This window comes from Sapajus apella, unplaced genomic scaffold (assembly GCF_009761245.1).
Source record: "Sapajus apella isolate SASKATOON/1434 unplaced genomic scaffold, GSC_monkey_1.0 scaffold76, whole genome shotgun sequence".
In the NCBI taxonomy this organism is placed as follows: Eukaryota; Metazoa; Chordata; class Mammalia; order Primates; family Cebidae; genus Sapajus; species Sapajus apella.
In genome coordinates this window covers 2,485,492-2,506,562 of record NW_022437016.1, presented here as the reverse complement: position 1 = coordinate 2,506,562, position 21,071 = coordinate 2,485,492, and the positions used below count along the sequence as shown (strand labels likewise).

General features: G+C 41.6%; 1 protein-coding gene across 3 annotated transcripts in view; it reads left to right on the top strand.

Annotated features, from left to right (window-relative positions):
• The window catches only part of ASTN2 (astrotactin 2), a 948,324-nt gene that overhangs the window by 187,718 nt on the left and 739,535 nt on the right, over positions 1 to 21,071 (top strand). For all 3 annotated transcript variants that reach the window (XM_032251601.1, XM_032251600.1, XM_032251599.1), the window contains exon 3: positions 9,429 to 9,813. In XM_032251601.1, coding sequence (XP_032107492.1) covers positions 9,429 to 9,813 — 385 coding nt within the window. The remainder of the gene's footprint in view (positions 1 to 9,428; positions 9,814 to 21,071) is intronic.

Sequence of the window (21,071 nt, the reverse complement as noted above, 5' to 3'; positions counted from 1 at the left end):
GGAGTTTCGCTCTTGTTACCCAGGCTGGAGTGCAATGGCGCGATCTCGGCTCACCGCAACCTCCGCCTCCCGGGTTCAGGCAATTCTCCTGTCTCAGCCTCCTGAGTAGCTGGGATTACAAGCACGTGCCACCATGCCCAGCTAATTTTTGTATTTTTAGTAGAGATGGGGTTTCACCATGTTGACCAGGATGGTCTTGATCTCTTGACCTCGTGATCCACCCGCCTCGGCCTCCCAAAGTGCTGGGATTACAGGCTTGAGCCACCGCCCCCGGCCTATAATGGGACTTCTTAAATAGGTCACCCTGTATTTGTCTAGAGGCAAAAGGAGAAATATAGATAAGTATAGCTAACTATAGACATATTAACATAGATGTGAGTTTATCTTTACAAATGTGAATACATACATATACATATACATGCAAATTCTTATTTGCTGTGCCTTGTTCTTCTCTTATTGTTCACAGATATAAATGTACCTCTTCATTTGATTACATGCTGGTATCTTGTGTAAACCCCTGGAAGATTACCCAAGAAAAAATTAGATGTAGATAGATAGGCTCCTCCCTAATCCAGTGACAGAATGTAGGCCTCAGTGTCATTATGACACTCCCTTCCCTGCCAATAGACACAAGTCTTCCTATCCTGTTAGCTGACTTACCACTTTAACTGCCTTACTTTCGGTCTCATCATCTCTCTCTTAGACTAGGGATTCTCAATCTCTGCACTATTGACATTTGGGGCCAGTTAATTGTTTGTCGTATGTGGCTGTCCTGTGCATGTAGGATGTTTACAGATTCCCCAGCTTCTACCCACTAGGTGCCAGTACTCTCTGCCCTAAGTTGTGACAAGTCAAAATGTGTCTATTACCAAATATCTCTTGGGGGATAAAATTGCCACCAGCTGAGAGACACCATCCTAGACTATTGTTCAAATCTACCTCAATGGTGTCCCTGTTTTCAGCCTCCCTGTCACACCCGTGATGATCCTTCCAAGGTATACAGCTGACTTTGTTAAAAACAAACAAACAAACAAAAACTTTACATCCTCAGTGCCTAGAAGTCTCTAGATCCTCATGCCCTTTGCAATATGTTCTGAACTTTGTTATCCTCTTATTCTCCAGCTGCTCCCTTGAGACATTCCCAGTTTCTGAGATAGTGAACCTGCAGTTTATTGAGAATTGCCCCACTGGAAAATCATATCACATATATTTTCTACCTAGTTACATGGTTTTCATCAGTTTCTCTTCTGAGTCTCCATTTGTTTTTTTCACCTGTATACAGGCCATAATAATCTAACCTACAGGGCAGCTAAGTAAAGAGCATCAATAACTTTAATACAAAGTAGAAAATGCTGAAGCTCCATAGGTGAGGGTTAAGGCGAAGCACTGTAGGGGTGAAGAAGATAAAGAGATTCCTTCTGGCTGCAGGTGGGGAGGGGAAGAGCCTAGGAATTCATGAAGGAGATGCACTGAAGTTAACAGTGAAGTATAGGTGGTATTTGGACGTATAGATGTAAGGCTGAGGAATAAGAATGAGGGCATCGTGCCAGGCAGAGGAAATGGCTTCCACATAAAAACCTCAGGACCGAGAGTTTGGTCCCTGGCACCCACAGTGGCATGATGGTGAGAACTGGTGATCCACTGGGCCTTTGCTTGGCCACTCACCTAATGACAGAGCTGGTGGGAAAGGAGGCTCAGGTTGCAAGTTCTCTAAGAAGTCTCTTTTCAGGCCCCAGTCTCTGCTCCCCAACTTACTGGGAGCAGAGAGTTTCAATGTGGTTGGATACTTAGCACCATGCCTGCTCTGCAGCAAGAGCTCAGTGGTTGCATGGATGAGCAAAGCACACATTTGAAGAAGGGTATCTCAAAAGCATACGTATGAGACAAGGTTATCCACAAAGGTAGATGATGAGAACTGGAACTGTCAAACTACAGGACTCTTAGCTTAGTCAATAGGGAGGGGATCAGTGTCCATGTGTGCCTTAGTGATGGTAACTAAGATGGTTTGAGAATAGTGGGAAAGGATGAATAAAGCCTGGAAGATCATTCAGCATGTATTCAAATTATCATGATGAAAGTCCATGAAAACTGGGGCATAGGACAGCCACAGAGTAGAGAAAAATGGATGGTTATAGAAGTGATTTTGTAGATCAAATGGTCACAATTCACATGCTTTCTCAATAGTTTTAGAGGGTGTTGGCTGCATATTCTGTCTCCAAAACTGTTTTAGGATGTTTTATGGTATTGGTCATGTCACTTCTGTCCTTTGAGTCTCAGTTTCTTTCTTTCTTTTTTTTTTTTTTTCCTAACACTAAAGGCTTAGACTATTTTCCAATAATTCTTCCAGCTTAAACACAGACTGGGGCCTTGGAAAGAGACATCTCAGATCACTTGGATCCTGGGGCCCCTTCCTCGCTAACTCTGTCATTAGGTGAGTGGTCAAGAGAAGGCCTGGTGGGTCACCAGTTTTCAGCCATCATGGCATTGTGGCTGCCAGGGACCAGAAACAAGTGGCAAGAAGAGAAGGACATTACTTGGGAGAATATGCATGTTCACAGCTCTGAGGATTAAAGGCCCATGTTCTTATCACTGCAGAACAGAGTACTATAAATCCAGTCTTAGAATACCAAATCCCCTTGCGGCTTGGACGTAGTGAGGGAATATTAAAAAGGCCAGAGACAGAAATAATCAGTTCCCGAATGACACATTGTCAAATAAAGCATTTTTCATATTATCCCTTTCTTTTCTTTCTCTGGTTCCTTCTTTCATGCCTCGATATTTTAACATGAAAAATAGATTAAAATGAGGCCAGGCCAAACAGCAAACTGAGTTTGACTTTTCAGAAGACTCTCTTGGTGGGGTGGTTTGGGGTGCTTTATGCTTTTTATCTCTCTGTGTATTTTTCGGTTTTTGAGGTGGTGCACATAAGCAAACCAGCTGAAGTCACTGGCATTGAAGAAAGTCAAAGCAGCAAAGGGGCATACAAGGCTTGATCAGGTGTCCTGTGGATGCTGGGGTTAGAGTGAAAACAAGGACTTGGTTTGCATTCCTCTGGAAAACCTGGTGAAGATTTTCACCTTCTGGATGTGCTTATTAAGCACTTTCCCTGGGCCAACCACTGGAGCTAAGGCTAGGTAAATGGTAGGGCTAAATAGCAACTCAAGATCTTGAGTGGGAAAATGGTCAAACAGATGATTGGATCACAGCAGAATAGCCAGAGGACTGGAGCTGTGAGAGCCTCACCCCAACATGAAAAGGCAGAGATGTTCCCTGGGAAAGTGATCTCCAAGCTTAGATAGCTGAGTGGGCTGAGATCAACAGGTCAAGGGCAGTGCATTAATTTCTTGGGGCTTCCATATTAAATTAAGGCACACCGGGTATCTTAAAACATAAGAAATTCATTCTCTCATGGTTCAGGAGGCCAGAAGTCCAAAATCATGATGTCAGCAAGGTTTGCTCCTCCTGGAGTCTCTGAGGGAGAATCTGTCTCACTCCTTTCTACCAGCTTCTCATGGTTGCCAACGATCGTCGGCATTCCTTGGCTTGTAGATGCATCACTCGGCTCTCTGTCTCCATCTTCATATAAGCTTCTTCTCTGTGTGTCCACTCCTGTTCTTATGAGGATACCGGTCATTGAACTTTGGGTCCACTTTAATCCAATATGACTTCCTCTTAACTAATTACCTCTGCAAATATTCTGTTTCCATATGAAGCCACCTTCTGAGATTTCAGGTGGAGTGAGTGAGAGGGTGCTTCAGGCTGAGGGGGTAGTGAATGCGGAAGAGGGAACATCACACCCTGGAGGATACCAACTGCTCAAGGTGACTCCAGGACACGTAGGACAGGTGGGGCTTGTGGGGAGCTGGAGAATGAGAAGGAAGCAGGGACCTAGTTATGAGGGGCTTTGGATGCCAAGCTAGGGAACCTGGACATTATTCTAAGCACCCCAGGAAGCTAGGAGAGGGGTTTAAACAAGGAGGACTGGGGTGAAAAGATTTGGTTCGGGTTAGGCAAATAGGGAAGCTGAAGGAGTGATGCTTGTATTTGTTGACTTTTCTGGTGTCAGATTCTTTATCCAGACCTTTGATTGCCTTGTTTAATCCTCAGCATAACTCTTCACACTGTGAACTATCAACCTCATTTTAATGGGAGCCTATTGCAGTTCAATGCAATAGGTAAAATGTAATGAGCTTGTCACAGCCAACGGCAAGTAGGGAAGCAGGGATTCTCACGCTGGCCCATATGCCCCCAGGCACCTGGTTTCCTCATCAGAGCACTCTGCCCTTGACATCTCCCACCCTCGCCCTTGTCTGGTTCCACCGGGGAATCTGAGACTCACTGTCAGTAATAGAACAAGAAGAGCGGGCTGATCCTGCCTAGAGAGACTTGTAATGGGGAAGTTCCAGAAGGGATGGGAATGCACTTTCTTTCTCACATCTCTTCCCCACTTCCTCCCTGAAAGCTTCTTGAAATTCTCGTAAGGTGATGGTAAAACAAATCACCCCAAGACCTGCCCAGCTTACAGACTCACAGAAGCAATCCCCTAACTAGTGGACTGGTGTTATTATTTCTAGAACTTGCAGTGACTTCCTCAGCCTTGTTTGTCTAGGGATGCCCTGGAGTGAGCACAGTCCAAATCGGACTTGGCATCAGGTTGTCCCTGAGGTCAGCAGGGCCTCAGCTTGTCACCCTTGGAGATTTGACCTCTTCTTAACTTGCTTTCTAAAAATTCACAGCCATCTTCCTATGTCTTTCCCTCCCTCCTCAGCTCCCCTCTTGCCTTGCAGCATTTTTTTTTCACTGGGCCTGCGCCTGTGTTTGCTCCTGGTGTGGACTCAGAGATTGGACATGCTGGCCCTGCTCAGCACCGATCGATTGCTCCTGCTTTTCTGTTTGCTTGCCTCTGGTGTGGGAAGCCGATAAAGAGGGGAGCGTGTAACTCTATGGATGTGGACCGAGACAGCAGCCTGGACCAGTGCAGGTGGACACAGTCAACACTTCCTTCCTGATTCTGAGTCACTCATCTGCATTCTTTGGATGAGATGTCTCACTATGACAGAGGCAGCCAGATGGTTCTCTTGAGCTCCTTTGCTTGTGCACAGCACTCTTCAGTTTTTACGGGACATCACAGATGTTTTCAAATTTGAGTTGCACTGCAGCCCCCAGGGGGTACCATGAATGAGTATTTTCTTCTCTCACAGGTTTGCCATGTGCTAGATATTGAGCAAAGTATTCCATGTCCATTAGCTCACATCTCACTTCCTTCAGTAAAGAAGTCGATGATCCAATTTTATAGGTAATAAAATTGTTATTTGGAGGAATTAAGTTCTTTGTCCAAGACAGCCCAGCTTATGTTTGCAGCATTAGATTTCAACCTCGTGTTTCTGACCCCCAGTCTTAGCTGCTTCTGTCTGATATAGTATTACAAGTATTGACCAAGTCCAATTTACTGATTAATAAACTGAAGGTCCATAGGAGCAAGCCAAGATCAGACAGTACGTAAACTTGAATTTGGAACTTTTTCCCACGTGCTCTGAGACTGTGTCCAATTTCATGTATTCCACTACTTTCTCAGGGTCTAGGGAGGAAGGGCTGCAGACTGGTGCTTGTAACATTACCTAAGCTGCTACCAGGTCTTAAATGATGCCTGCTGAGTTCTTTAGAAGCCCAGCCAGGGGACGTCTGTTTCAGTAGTCAGTGGCATTATGAGACCAGAATACTGGAATTCTGCTTTGACCAAGTTCTTTCAATAAAACTCGAATCTGTAATGGAAACTATGTGGTCAGTGACTCAGCTGGAGGTGACGGAAGCTGAGTTCAGGGCAAGCTGAGGAGTGAGGACAAGGAAGGTATACCCCAATGGGAACCTCAAGCTCAGTGCCGGCCAAACCAGGGGATCCCTCTACCACGTTCTTCTGGAAGTTTCCTACGTTGAGAAATCTGTACCTGAAATTGCTTAGCTAACTTGATAAGGCAGAAATGAGGCTGGACAGTGGCTAATTAGGGTTTTGCTCCTGTCCCTTCTCCACTCCAAGTACAGTTTTAAAGTCATGCTGGAGTTAGTTTGAATCTCAGCTGCACTGTCTTGAGTAAATGACCTTTTGTCTGTGTGCCTCAGTTTTTAACTTAACATAGGACAATGACAGGTGAATGAAAGAACACATATCAAGCATTTGGTCCAGATTGAGAAGCGTTTAGGGATCCAAGGCAAGTTGCACAAAATAGGTATGTATATAGTGCCAGAAGGTCAAGTCATTTATTCATTCATTCCTTTATTTATTCATTCAACACCGAATGTATACTTACTGAATTCTGTTAACAGTAACAATAGCTAACAACCTGTGATACCATGTGCCCCTACAATATATTAAGTACCTCACAAGCTTTGTATTTAGCCCTCATGACCCAGTGAGGTGGCCCTATGACTCTTGTCCTTGTTTAACCCTTGAGAAAGCCAAGGATCTAGAAAGATAAAGTGACCTAGTCAAGGTCACACAGTGTCTAAGCAGTGGAACCTGGATAAAACCACGTCAGTCTGATGCCAGCCCTTAGCCATTTACTGCTGGAAGGCTCTCAAGGCAAAGGATGTGGCTCCTTTCCTTCCAGGAACTTCTGGTGTGGATGTATGAATTGATGCAGACTGCAGGTGCTACAAGGGAGGGGTCGTTGGGATATAAGGGGGGAAGGAAGGGGCAGTAGTAGTTGCAGGTGGATAGGTTAGTTAGGCCTCATCTTTCCTAGGCCAGCATTGGTCCTGGAATCTGACCAGAGAATCCAACAACCTTAATCAGGATCTACTGAGTGGGGTGAGGAATGAAGTCTCGGGAACCAGGCAAGGCCTTGGCCTTGTAGTGAAGGAAATGGAGGCCGAGGGCGGGATCAGGCAAGGAGATTCCCCCAGGGACATCAATGGGCCAGAATGAAAAGCTTTTCTGAAGAGAAGATGTTCCCATTGCACATCTGGAGGCTGGATTTGAAAATAATACTTTCCTTTTCCTTTTTCATGAGCCCTCACCATCCTTCCTCCTTCTCCCTCTCTCTCTCTTTAGTCGGTGAGAATCGCTGTCCAATAACCAAGGGCTGTGAAATGGAGAGCTGGGGTCCAGTCATAGCTCCACCACATCCTGGCCCTTTCAATCCAGCTGGACTTGGAATTAAACCCTGACTGTGTGACTTCACGCTAGTTACTTAACGTCTCTGAATCGCCTTTACCTCATCTATACAGCAGAAGCTAATTTCTATCACATAGTCTTGTCTTGAAGGTTAAATAAAATAGCATTCAGTAAAGGTGGCAAGGAGGGGTCAGTTCTTGTGTTTATCAAAGATTAGTGTTTCCCTTGGCCCTTTTCTCTCTTCACTCTCCCTCTCTATTACCTCTCTCCTCTTCACGCTTCCTTACTTTCTCCCTCTCCTTCTTTTCTTATTTCTGATACACAAAAAAAATTCCAGACAAATAATGTCATGTCACACATAACTTTGTGACACACAGCAATCACTATCCTATGTTCTGTGGAGGGAAAAAAGATCCATTGTTTTTTTTTTAAGGTGATATATACATAATCACCTCTGCTATACACAGGCATGTACACATATATTTAATAGATTCTACACACACACACACACACACACACACACACACACACGCAAATACACATACTTATAGCTTTGTTTGGTTTGTGCATTTGTTTTTAGATTATGACATCCAGAAAAACTTTCTTGAAAAATCCGAAGTAGCTCACTGCTGAACTCAAGGCAGGGCACGGGCCCCTGTTCCAGACCTATCAGCCACACCTGCATACCTGGCCACAACCTTTTAGTCCTCTTATTCACCCAGTGCCCCCACCCCTGTGGAGGTGCGAAATGTCAGCATAGTGAGCTGAGATCTTGCAAATAGAACATGCCAGTTTTCTAATATCAAATATAGTCAGAAGGATGACTGAGTTATTTCAGCGAACAGTGTTCGTCTTGGCCTAAACAGGTGTCTTTAACAGCAGTCACCTTTGCCCCCAAGAGAATGTATTTACAGTTAACATCTGTCATCTTTGTTAGATGCTGTTGTCACAAACTGTCCTTGCCTTCGATGAGACCATAGCCAAGGAGAGGCCATCAACCACACACAGGTGGAATTGAAAGAATATAGGCTCTAGAGTTAAAAAGCAAAACCAAACAAAGTAAACACACAGATAGTGAGGTCCAGATATTACTCTGCCACTTGCTGTCTGTGTTTCTGGGTCTCTTGGTTTTTTTGAAGCCTCTCTCACCCTCTCTATAACAAGGGTGATTCCTCCTGACTCTAGGGACTGCACAGCAGGTGCTCACAAAGTGTCTTCCAATCTCCCAAACATGAAGCAGAGTATAAAGTGAAGTAAAGCAGGAGAGTGATGAGGGCCTACCCATCAGAGGAGAGGTTTCTGGCACAGAACAATTGAGGGGAGGCCTAGAGAATGCAAACCTTCCACTTCAAGCTCACTACAGGTGTTATGGAGATTACAGTTGTGTATTGAAAATACCTCTGCCCTTAAGGAACTCACAGACCAGGGTACTTCATGAATCATATGAAGATGTAAAATGAAGATGTATCTTACATGAATCATGTAAGATATGTTCATTAACATATTAGCTTATTTCAAATTAATGTATGGTATGCAGACTCAAACATTTAGGAGTTGGGTGTATCAAAGAAAAAACTATATATATATATATATATATATATATATATATATATATACCAGTTGATCTTTGAATTCTGATTAAAGGAGCCCCAGAAAAGTGCATTTTCACTCACTGATTTACCAAGTATTTCTTAAGGACCTAATTTGTCCCAGTTCCCTTGTTGAGATTCAAAAATTTAAAGACTAGTGTTTCTGAAAAATACAGACTATGCAGGAATTATATTTGATTTAATAAAGCTATCTTATATTTGCAGCAAGACGTAAGAAAGTCTACTACTGTCTCTTGAGCCTTCAGTTAACTCATTCTAGCGATGAGGAAGCAAGGTCAGAGGAGCGTAGGCTTTGGATTGCTCAGTTGGTGGGCGGTGGAGCCTGGATTCAGACATTCACATATGTGAAGCCGCAGCCCTGACCCTTCCTGACATTGAACCATCTGGATTGCCATGGCATCATTGTCATTTGCTTCCTATGTCAACCTTGTGAAGAAGGAAGGGCAGGGAATCACTCATACTTTATACCTATGGAAAGCAAGGCTCAGAGAAGTCAAGAAGTTTGCCCAGGGTAACACAGTTTGTTGGTGAAAAAGCCAGGTTTGGAAACAATGTCTCTCTAGCTTAAGAACCATGGCTGGTGGTTCCCCAGGTGCTATGAGCCAAACCTAGGGACTCTGGCAGAGTGTAGTGGACAAGAAAATCCCTTGTGGCCCTTGAGTCCAAAGAACAGTGGCCCACTTCCGTGTCCTTCCTTCCTGCTCCAGGGTGGCCTCATCGCGCTGTTGCTGCTGCTGCTGGTCTTCACCGTGGCGCTGTATGCCCAGCGACGTTGGCAGAAGCGTCGCCGCATCCCCCAGAAGAGTGCCAGCACGGAAGCCACTCACGAGATCCACTACATCCCATCTGTGCTGCTGGGCCCACAGGCCCGGGAGAGCTTCCGTTCCTCCCGGCTGCAAACCCACAATTCCGTCATTGGAGTGCCCATCCGGGAGACTCCCATCCTGGATGACTATGACTGCGAGGAGGACGAGGAGCCACCTAGGCGGGCCAACCATGTCTCCCGCGAGGATGAGTTTGGCAGCCAGGTGACCCACGCTCTGGACAGTCTGGGACGTCCAGGGGAAGAGAAGGTGGACTTTGAGAAGAAAGGTGAGTCCTCCATGCCACAGCCCATTTTCCAGGGGGCATTTTGAAAAGATGGGAACAAGTGCAGAAGCTGGGCAGTTGGGGACCATGGGCAGTGTTTTCTGGGATAAGCCACTTTGGATTTATGGCTTTGGATTTCTGTTGGGTTATCAAGTTTGTCTTTTCTGATCCTTCAGTAGTGATGGGAGAATAAAAGAGCATCAGTAGTCTCGGAATTGGAGTTGTGAGGAGCCTCAGAGGGTATGCAGTCCAATATCTCTCCAGTGTCTCTTGATTACCTCCCTTGACAGTCTTCTCACTATTCAGAAAAAAGGCCATCTCATCCCCCACACCATTACTGACTATTAAAGGGTTTCTTTATATACCAGCTTGAAATCTGTGTTCATGGCCCTCCATGTCCAAAAGGAAAGCAATCTGATGTTATTTTGCCAGATCAGTTCTTGGGAAATTTGACAACAAAAATAAAAGAGCCTGTATATTTTAACCAACATAACCAACTCCAGTTTTTTCAAATAGTCTCATATGAAGCAATTTTCAAACATTTCACCTTCCTTCTAGACAGAAATTCTGATTTTTTACACCCTGGGCCATAACACCCGAACTGACACTCTTCTTCATCAAGGTGGGAATGATCCAGGGCTGAGAAAAATGGGATATTTGCCTCGCTCTTGCCAACTGTTATACTTCTGTTGATGCAGCTTGAGATCATATATGTTCATTAGAGTTATTGGGGGCTCATATTAGACATCTTTTATCTTATTTACACTGACAAATAATGTTTGTACACATTTATGGAGTGTATCGTGATGTTTTGATCCATATAATATGTGATGGTCAGATCAGGGAAATTAGTATATCAATCATCTTAAATATTGATCATTTCTTTATATTGGCAACGTTCAATATGCTCCTAGTTATTTGAAACTATTTATTACATTAATAAGTATGATCATCTTTAAATGGTATAGAAAATTCTTACTCCTATCTAGCTGTAATTTTATTTTTTTAACAAATTTCTCCCTATTCCTCTCTCCCTTCTACCTTTCCCAGCTTATAATATCCTCTGTATCCCGCTAGCAGCCTCTAGCATTCTTTTACTTCTATGAGATCAATTATTTTCAACTTCCACATATGAGTAAGAACAGGTGGCATTTAACTTTCTGTTCCTGACTTATTTCACTTAACATAATGTTCTCCAGTTCCATCCAGGTTACCATGAATGAAAGGGTTTCATTCTTATTTATGGCTGAATTGTATTCCATTCTGTATATATACCACATTTTCTTATCTAGTTCTCTGTTGTTGGACACCTAGGTTGATTCCATACCTTGACTATTGTGGATAATCCTGCAGTAAGTATGCAGGTGCAGATGTCTCTTCAATAAGGTGATTTCCTTTCATTTGGGTACATGCCAAGTTATGGGATTGCTAGATATATGGCTGTTCTTTTTGTAGTTTTTAGAGGACCTTCCAAACTGTTTTACATAGTGACTGTACTAGTTCACATTCCCATGAACAGTGTATAAGATTTTTCTTCTCTCTGCTTTCTCACCAGCATTTATTTTTGACTTTTTTATAATAGCTTCTAAATGAGGTAAGATTATCCCTCATTGTGGTTTTGATTTGCATTTACTTGATAATTACTAATGATGAACATGTTTTCATATATTTATTGGTAACTTGTATGTCTATTGAGAAATTTCTGTTCAGATTATTTGTCCATTTTTTAATTAGATTGGGGGGCTTTTTATTTATTTATTTATTTATTTATTTATTTATTTATTTATTTTGCTGTTGGAATGTTTGAGTTTCTTGTGTATTCTGGATATTAATCCCCTATTGGATAAGGAGTTTGTGAATATTTTCTCCCATTCTGTAGGTTTTCTTTTCACTCTGTTGTTTCCTTTGCTGTGCAGAAGATTTTTAGTTTGATAGACAATCTTGCCTACTTTTGGGTTTTCTTTGCCTGTGCTTTTAAGGGCTTATATATAAAATCATTTTTTAGACCAATGTCTTTAAGTGTTTCCCCTATGTTTTCTTCTAGTATGTTTATCATTTCAGATCTTACATTTAAGTCTTTGATCCATTGTGAATTAATTTTTTATAGGATGAAAGGTGAGGGTCTAGTTTCATTCTCCTGTATATGCACATCCAGTTTTCCTAGCATGATTTACTGGAGAGACTACTATTTCCCTACTAAGTGTTCTTGGGACCTTTGTAAAAAGTCAGTAGGATAAATTTCTGGGCTCTGTATTCTGTTTCATTCATCCATGTGTCTATTTTTAACGCCAGTACTGTACTGTTATGGTTACTACAGCTTTGTAGTGCTTTTTGAGGTCTGAAACTGTGATGCTTCCACTTTGTTATTTTTTTCCTCAAGATTGCATTGGCTATTTGGGGTCTCCTGTGGTTCCATACATTTTTTTTTCTGTGAAGAATATCATTGTTATTTTGATAGGAATTACATTAAACCTGCAGATTTCTTTGGATTGTATTTTCATTTTAACAATATAAATTCTGACACATGAGCATGGGATGTCTTTTCATTTGTTTGTATTCTCTTCAATTTCTTTCATCAGTGTTTTATTCTTTTTCTTGCAGAGATCTTTCACCTCTTTGGTTACATTGATTTCTACATATTTTACTGTACTGTTTTATAGCTACTGTAGGTAGGATTTCCTTCCTGGTTTCTTTTTCAGATAGTTTGTTTAAGTAGAGAAGTGCTTCTAATTTTTATATGTTGATTTTGCATCGTACAATTTTACCGAATTCTTTTATCAGTTTGTTATTAGTCTGTTCTCACACTGCTATAAATAGCTACCTGAGGCTGGGTAATGTATAAGGAAAAGAGGTTTAATTGATGCACAGTTCTGCAAGCTTTACAGGAGGCGTGGTTGGGGAGGCCTCAGGAAACTTACAATCATAGCAAAAGTGTGAAGGGGAAGCAAGCACTTTCTTCACAAGCAGAGCAGGAGAGGGAAAGCAAAGGGAGACGTGAACACTTAAACAACCAGATCTTGTGATAATTCACTCACTATCATAATAACAGCAAAGGGGAAATTCACCCCCATGACCCAATCGCCTCCCACCACCAGTTCCATCCCCCAACATTGGGGATTGTAATTCAACATGAGATTTGGATGAAGACACAGATCCAAACCATATCACATTTCTGAGACCTTTTGGTAGAGTCTTTAGGTTTTTCTGTGAATAAGATAAGATAATTTGACTTTCTCCTTTCCTATTTGGATGCTTATTATTTCTGTTGCCTAACTGTTCTGTTTAGGACTTCTAATATTGCGTTTGACAAGAATGACTAGAGTGGGCATTTTTGCCTTGTTTGGTAAGATGTTAGCTATGGATTTGCCATATATAGCATTTATTATGTTGGGGTACTTTCCTTCTGTAACAAATGTATTATGAGTTTTTATCACAAGGAGATACTTAATGCATCAAAAGCTTTTTTTGCTTTGAGATAATCATATGGTTTTTGTCCATCATTCAACTGATTGTACTTCATTCTATTGATGTGAAATATGTTTATTGATTTGCATATGTTAAACTATCCTTGCATGCCTGGGATAAATACTGCTTGATTGTGGTGTATTTTTGACATGTTGGATTCAGTTTGCTAGTACTTTGTTAAGGACCTTTGCATATATTTTCATCAGGAATATTGGCCTGTAATTTTCTTTATGTGTGTGTGTCCTTGTTTGGTTTTGCTATCAGGGTGACACATGTCTTATGGAATGAGTTAGAAATAATTCCCTCTGCTTCCATATTTTGAAATAGTTTCAGGAGAATTTTTATTAATTCTTCTTTATATGTTCAGTAAAATTCAACAGTGAAGCTATCTGGTCCTGGACTTTTCTTTGTTGAAAACCTTTTTATTATTGACTCAATTTCATTACTTGTTTTGGTCAGTTAAGGTTTTTCATTTCTTTGTGGTTCAATTTTGTTGAGTTTTATGTGTCCAGAAATTTATCCGTTTCCTGTGTTTTCAAATTTATTGACATATAGCTGTTCATAACAGCCTCTAACTTTGTATTTATTTGTATCATTTTGTATTTCTGTGATATCCATTGTGATCTCCCTTTTCGTTTCTGATTTTATTTATTTGAGTGTTTTCTCTTTTTATCTTGGCTGGTCTAGCTATTAGTTTGTCAATTTTTTAAAAAAGTTTGTGTTTTATTAATCTTTTGTTTCTTTTAGTCTCAGTTTTGCTCTGATCTATTTCTTTCCTTCCACTAATTTGGGGTTTGGTTGGTTCTTGCTTTTCTACATCTTTGAAGTGCATTAATAGGTTATTGATTTGAAATTTGTCTAGTTATTTCCTATAAGTGTTTATTACTATAAATTTACCTCTTAATAATGTTTTTGCTGTGTTCCATGGATTTTGATATGTTGTGTTTCTGCTTTCATTTGTTTCAAGGAATTTTTAATTCTTATTCTTAACTTTTGTCTTCACTCATTGGTTGATCAGGAGCATATTACTTAATCTCCATGTATTTGTATGGTTATGAATATCCCTGTTGTTATTGATATCTGGCTTTATTCCACTGTAGTCAGATAAGATATTCGATATTATTTCAGTGTTTTAAAGTTTTCTAAAATTTGTTTTGTGCTCTAACATATGGCTAATCCTGGAGAATGTCCCATGTGCTGATGAAAATTGTCCTTTGCAGCTGCTGGGTGAAATTTTCTGTGATTGTCTATCAGATCCATTTGGTCTATAATGCAGTTTAAATGTGATGTTTCTTTGTTGATTTTCTGTCTAGACGATCTGTCCAATACTGAGAATAAGATGTTGAAGTCCCCAATTATTATTTTATTGGAATCTATCTCTCTCTTTAGATCTAGTAATATTTGCTTTATGTATCAGGATGTTCTGGTGTTTAGTGTAAATATATTTACAATTGTTATATTCTCTTGCTGCATTGATCTCTTTATTATCATATGATGTCCTTCATTGTCTCTTATTACAGCATTGAACTTGAAATTTGTTTTGTCTGATATAATTCTAGCTGCTTGTTCTCATTTTTGGCTTATATTTGCATTAGATATATTTTCAATTCCTTTACTTTCATTTTATGTTTGTCTTTACAGGAAAGGTGAATTTCTTATAGGCAGGATATAGTTTTATCTTTTTTATAAAATCCATTTGGCCTGTTTATGTATTTTTAATGGGGAATTTAGTTCATTTACAATATTTGTTATTGTTAATAAGTGAGAACTAATCAGTGTTTTACTGATTGTTTTCTGGTTGTTTTGTGTATTCTTTGTTTCTTCATTTCTTACTGTTTATTTTTGAAGTTAGGTGGTTTTCTGTAATTATAAAGTTTGATTCTCTTTCAAAAATATGTTGGCTTTACCAGTGAGTTTTATAGTTTTGCATATTTTCATGATCATAGTTGTTATCTTTTCACTTCCAGTTGTAGGACTTCACTGAGAATTTCTTGTAAAGCCAGTCTGGTGCTGATGAATTCCATTAGTTTTGCATGTCTGTAACAGGTTTTATTTCTTATTATTTCTGAAGGATAGCTTTGCTTGGTATAATTTCCTGACAGTTATTTTTTTTGCAGTGCTTGGAATATATCATCACATTCTCTCCTGGCTGAGAAATCTACTGTTAGTCTAATGAGAATTCCCTTATATGTGACCTGACATTTTTCTCTTTCTACTTTTATTTATTTATTTATTTTTGTTGTTGACTTTTGACAATTTGACTGTAAGATTCCTTTAAGAATATCTGTTTGGGTTTAACCTATTTGGTTTTCTGGACCTTGATGTCCATCTCTCTTCCAAGATGTGGGGATTTTTTAATGCTATTATTTCATTAAATATATTTTAATCACCTTTTCCCTTCACTTTTTCTTCGGAAACAACCCTAATATAAGTATTTTTCACTTACTCATCTCCCATGAGGCTTTCTTTTTTCTTTGTATTATTTACTTTTTCTTTTCTTTTCTTTACTTTTGACTGCTTGTGTTATTTCAAATTATCTGTCTTCTGGTTTAGATTTGTTTTTTTCTGTTTGGCCTAGTCTATTGTTGAAGCTCTTGATTCAATTTTTTATTTCCTTCATAAAATTCTTTAGCTCTTGGTTCCTGTTTGGTTCTTTTTTTGTGGCATCTCTCTCCTTGTTGAATGTGTCATGTAAATTATGAATCATTTTCTTGAGGTTGTTAAATTGACTATCTTCTCATATCTCACTGAGTTTACTTAAAATTATTATTTGAATATTTTGGCATTTCATATGTTTCATTATGATCAGGGTCTGCTACTAGAAAATTATTGTTTACAGTGACATGTTTCCTTGATTTTTCATGTTTGATATGTCCCTATGTTGATATCTAAGCATTTGGTAGAAAAGTTATTACTTCTAATCTTTTGCGTAGGTTTCATAGGGAAAGAATTGTTTGCATAAATTGTTCTTGGGGTGCCAATTTGGTGTGGTGTGTTTTCTTGGATTTAGATAGATGCAGTACTATAATTTCTATGTAGTTAATTTGACTACAATTTTACATTAGTGATATTTGTAAGTTACTCAGTGGCCTAAGCTGAGAGAGTTTGCCATGATGGTGGTGCAGCTTTGCTAGGATTGGGTTCACTGGGCTATTTCTCAGATCAGAGGGATGTTAGTGCACACAGTGGTTAAGCCAACTTGGGGTCTGGTTCTCTGAGATGAGGGCCACGGGGCTGTTCCTCTGGCCATGAACAAGGGCATGTGGTTACTCAGCTGGGCTGATGGTGTGCCTGCCAGGAGCTGCTCAAAGTGATGTTTCTCAGGCTCAGAATTTGGGAGCATAGCTTTTCAGCTGGCCTGGGGATGTTTCTCCCAGGAGGAGTCGATAGGGATGTTTCTTTTTTTCTTGTTTTAATTGTTTTATTTGGGAAAAGTGCTTCTTACAAAAGGGCAGCTGCAAAATACAGAGACCTCTGCAACAATTACTTGTTTTTTTCTTAAAGTGAAAGAATGGGTGGGATCCAAGGAATCAAAGCGGTAGATGGACAAACCAGGAGCATCCCCAAGTCATTTTCAGTAAACAGAGCAACAAAACACACAGGTAAAAATAGGGATGTTTCTTAAGGCTGGAACATGAGTTTAAGTTTGCTCAGTTGGTCTGGGTGTGTGTCCACCAGGAGCTGCCTTTGAGACTGTTTCTTAGGCCTGCTATGTGGTTGTATGTCTGCTTGGCTGGCCTGAGAATGTGTCTAAGGGGGACAAGCCACAGGGCCATTTCTCCAGCTTGAGACATGGGCATACAGTGGCTTGATCAGCCTGAGTGGGCATGGCTACCATGGTGGGCTGTTTCTCAGGCCCATGACATAGCTCAGCAGTTGCTTGGCTGGTTTGGGTGTTTCTGTGGGTGGTGATCCACAGGACTCTTTTTTAGGCATGAGAAATGGCCATATAGCTGCTTGTCCAACCTGTGGGCAAGTCTGCTAGGGTGGCCCAAGGGGCTGTATCTCAGGTCTGGGTTATAAGGACAAGGCTGCGTGGCTGGCTCCAGCATGTGCCCACCAGGAGCAGCCTGCAGCGCTGTTTCAGGCCTGGTATGTAGGTGCACAGCTGCTTCGCCAGCCCGGGGAATGTCCAGGAGGAGTGGCTCATGGGGTTGTTAAGGTTCGGGACATGGGCTCTTGGCTGCTTGGCTGTTCTGGTGGTATGCCCACCAGGGGTGTCCTGTGGGACGGTTTCTCAGGCTCTTTTGTGGGGTACAGAACTAGTAGGCAGGCCAGGGGTATATCAGTAGTGGGTGGGGGAACTCTAGAACTCTTTCTCGGGTCCCAGGCATGGGCATGCAGCCATTCTGCTGGCCTGGGTTCAGCTGCTTGGAGACTCACAGGCTTCTTCCACTTGGGGGTGAGTGAGCAGTGGTTTGTCTGGCTCAAGGCAGGATAACTGTGGGTGGGACTGGTACACTGTTTCTCTGGCTGGAAGTAGGGTGGTGGGGGTTGGTTTTTCTACTCTGTAGGACAAGAGTCACAGCCAGTTTTAGGCCCAACCTCTGTAAAGCTGGGGTTGTGACATTCAGTCACCCCTGTGGGAGCCCCATTGCTGGAGAAGTGCCATGGCTATTGGCCCCCAAAGCAGGGCACACTCCTGAGGTGTGTACTGTGCTGCAGCAGCTTGGCGCACAGGGTGGGTGGAAGTGAGAAATACACATGCTGTGCTTCTAATCCAGGACAGTGCAGCTGCAGAAATTCTTGGTGGCTGTTTAAACTAGGCTCAGGGCTTGTGAGGACTGTGGAATTCTCCTATAGTAAGGACTGTACATGTTTGTGGTAGCAATGGGGGTGGATAGAGATCTTCTGCTTATCTTTTCCCCATAGTGAGAAGTTTCTCCTGACTGTAGGCAGATCTAATCCAGGCCAGGGAGATGTGCTTCGAAGGCTGGGTGCCGCCACACTGCCCTCCTGGACTTCCAGTCACCACAGATGCTTCTCCACTCTATCGCTGCATTTCAGTGCTCTTCCTTCAATGACACTCCAGTCAAATTCCAGATGTTTATTCATTGCCTTGGCCCTTTCTTGTTGGAATATAAATGCCAGGTGTCTCTAATCAGCCATCTTGCTGACATCACTCCCCTCATATTGGACTTTTTGATGACTAATACCTCTTGCTCCTTTTCACGTATGTTGCTGCAAAGACCTATTTCTTTTGTTTTTTGGGGGACAATTGATTTTTTGGACATAAGCACAGGATGTGTTTACATTTGTCTTTATTGCCTATGGTTGCAGCTTGTTTACAGGTGGTTTAGCTATTTTCCTTTAGGCCAATGCTACCAAGGCACAGTTCTTCTTCATGTCTTCATTTCTTGTGAGGCTGGTGACAATAATGGGTGAAAGCTTTGGGCGGGAGATCCCAGTTCAGACACTGACCACTACTTTTGAGAACCTAGAGGAACTCTCATCTTTTAGTTTGGCCCATTCCCTGGAGCTCTGGGTTCTGCATTCTTCTTTTCTACTCCTAAGATTCTCCTCTGAGGCCCATCTTTCCATGATGCTCAGTGGACAAATAGGAACAGTGGGGGCTTTTTAAAAAGGAGGTTTGTTTCTTTGTTTTTAAGCCTGGAAACTCAGGGAGAAACTAGAGTGGTACAGTAGATGAGAATAAAGATTTTGAAGTCATCTGGACCTGGGTTCAAATCTCTCCTCATTTACTTATAGTGTGATCTTGGGAAAATGGGAATGTAACCCTCTTGGCCTGTTTTCTCCTTGAATGTTTAAAGGGAGGATTATATCTAAAAATATGTGTAACATACCTACCCCACGGCTTGGCACATGGCAAGTGTTGAACCCTAAGATCTGTATGTGTAGAACTTAGTTTTTCAGTTTCACCTGGGCTTCTGAGATTCTCTTAAATCTAGCTGTAACATTTATCTCCAGCTTTCCTTCAAGCTCTAGCCGCCATGATATGCTCACTGCTCTGGAATGCTTTGAATGTTCTTCTTGTCCACCATAGTCTCTTCTGTGTTTGAACTGCTGGCTTGTTGACACTATCCCCAATTGTTTGCCTTCTCAAGTGTTACTTATCTTTTTTCATGTGATTTCCCATCTTGCAACGAGGGCAGCCTGCATTTATTTTATTTCTTTACATCCTATAATTTCCAGCACTGCACCTCCCACATAGACATTGCCCATTGAAGGTCAGACAGTAAATATGGCCTTGAAAGGGTAAGGATGTTCATTTGGAGGTAATACCAGCAGGCTGAAACCTCATGCTTCCTTTGTCTGAAAGAAAATCACTTAGATAAAGCAGAAACCATCTTCCTGTATTTTTCAGTTTTGGCTTTTGCAGCATAACTCCTTGAGCCTTGCTGTTCTTATATGGAAACTGTTATGTTTTGTTTTTTTTTAAACAGCCAGTCTGCCCAAGTCATAGACTTGCTGTGGGTATCCAATGATAAATGATCTGCAAACACTGGAGGAGTTTTCCTAGCCCCTAATCAGTTTCTACATCAGTTATCTTCCTCAACCCAACACAGATGAGTAATATACTCCCTATTCCAGCTCCTAAAGCTGATTGTGATTACTTTGAACTGACCACTTCCCACACTGTACAAAAATAATCAGTTTCTCTTTTTGTCTTCTAAGCTAGACTTAGAGACCTTTGAGAGCAAGTACAGTGTCCTGTATCTTTATTTTTGCAGCATCCAGCATAGTGGCTAACACTTAGTAGGTACTGAAAATGTCTGTTGGTTATGGCTAAGTGATTGACTGATCACTCAGTTGATCAATCAAAATAAATCAAAGTGGCCGGGGTGGTGGCTCATGCCTGTAATCTCAGCCCTTTGGGAGGCCAAGGCAGGTGGATCACGTGAGGCCTGGCATTTGAGACCAGCCTGGCCAAAATGGCAAAACGCTGTCTCTACAAAAAAGACAAAAATTAGCCAGATGTGATGGTACTCATCGGTATTTCCAGCTACTCAGGGGCCTGAGGCACAAGAATCGCTTAAACCTGGGGGACAGAGGTTGGAGGTTGCAGTGAGCCAAGATCACGCCACTGTACTCCAGCCTGAACGACAAAGCGACACTTTGTCTCAAAAACAAACAAAAAAAGATACAAATCAAAACATTGAGTAGATTCTAGAATGCTCAGTTCCAGGCTTCAAGCTATCTCACTTTTATCAAGTCTAGGGACCCGAGAAAGCAAAAAGTTAGCAGAGGCCATTGGTGGTGATGAGCAGAACCCAGAAGGGAAGAGAGCAACCACTGGTTGAAGATGGAAACCCAGGAGGGATCATTGATGCCAGACAAGTGACTAACAAGGAGAAGTATCAAGAAGTAACCAATACAAGCAACTGCTCTCTCCTAACACCCACACCCAGCACCTGTGCACACCCCCTCCACTAGGCTTCAGAGAGGAAACAGCAAACATCTCCAAAGTGGGGAAATCAGGTGGAAGAAGGGGGGTTACTGCCAATAATCTTGTTTGATCCATCCTCCTTCCCTCCATCCCTCCCTCCCTCCCTCCCTCCCTCCCTCTGTTCCTCCCTCCCTCCCTTCCTTCCTTCCCCCAGCTGGAATGCAACACATTATGATAATAATAGAGTCTACACTCAGGAGGCAGAATGCAACAGAAATTGAGTTTCCTATCCAGTATCACTAGCTATTTGACTTTGGTTAAGTCACGTACTCTTCTCCTACCAGTATTTTCCCTTGCGGTGTGATTGGGAAGCTTAAATGAGATAACACATGTAAAGTGTCTGGTGCACAGTAAATGTTCCACATTGATATCATCAATATCAATATCA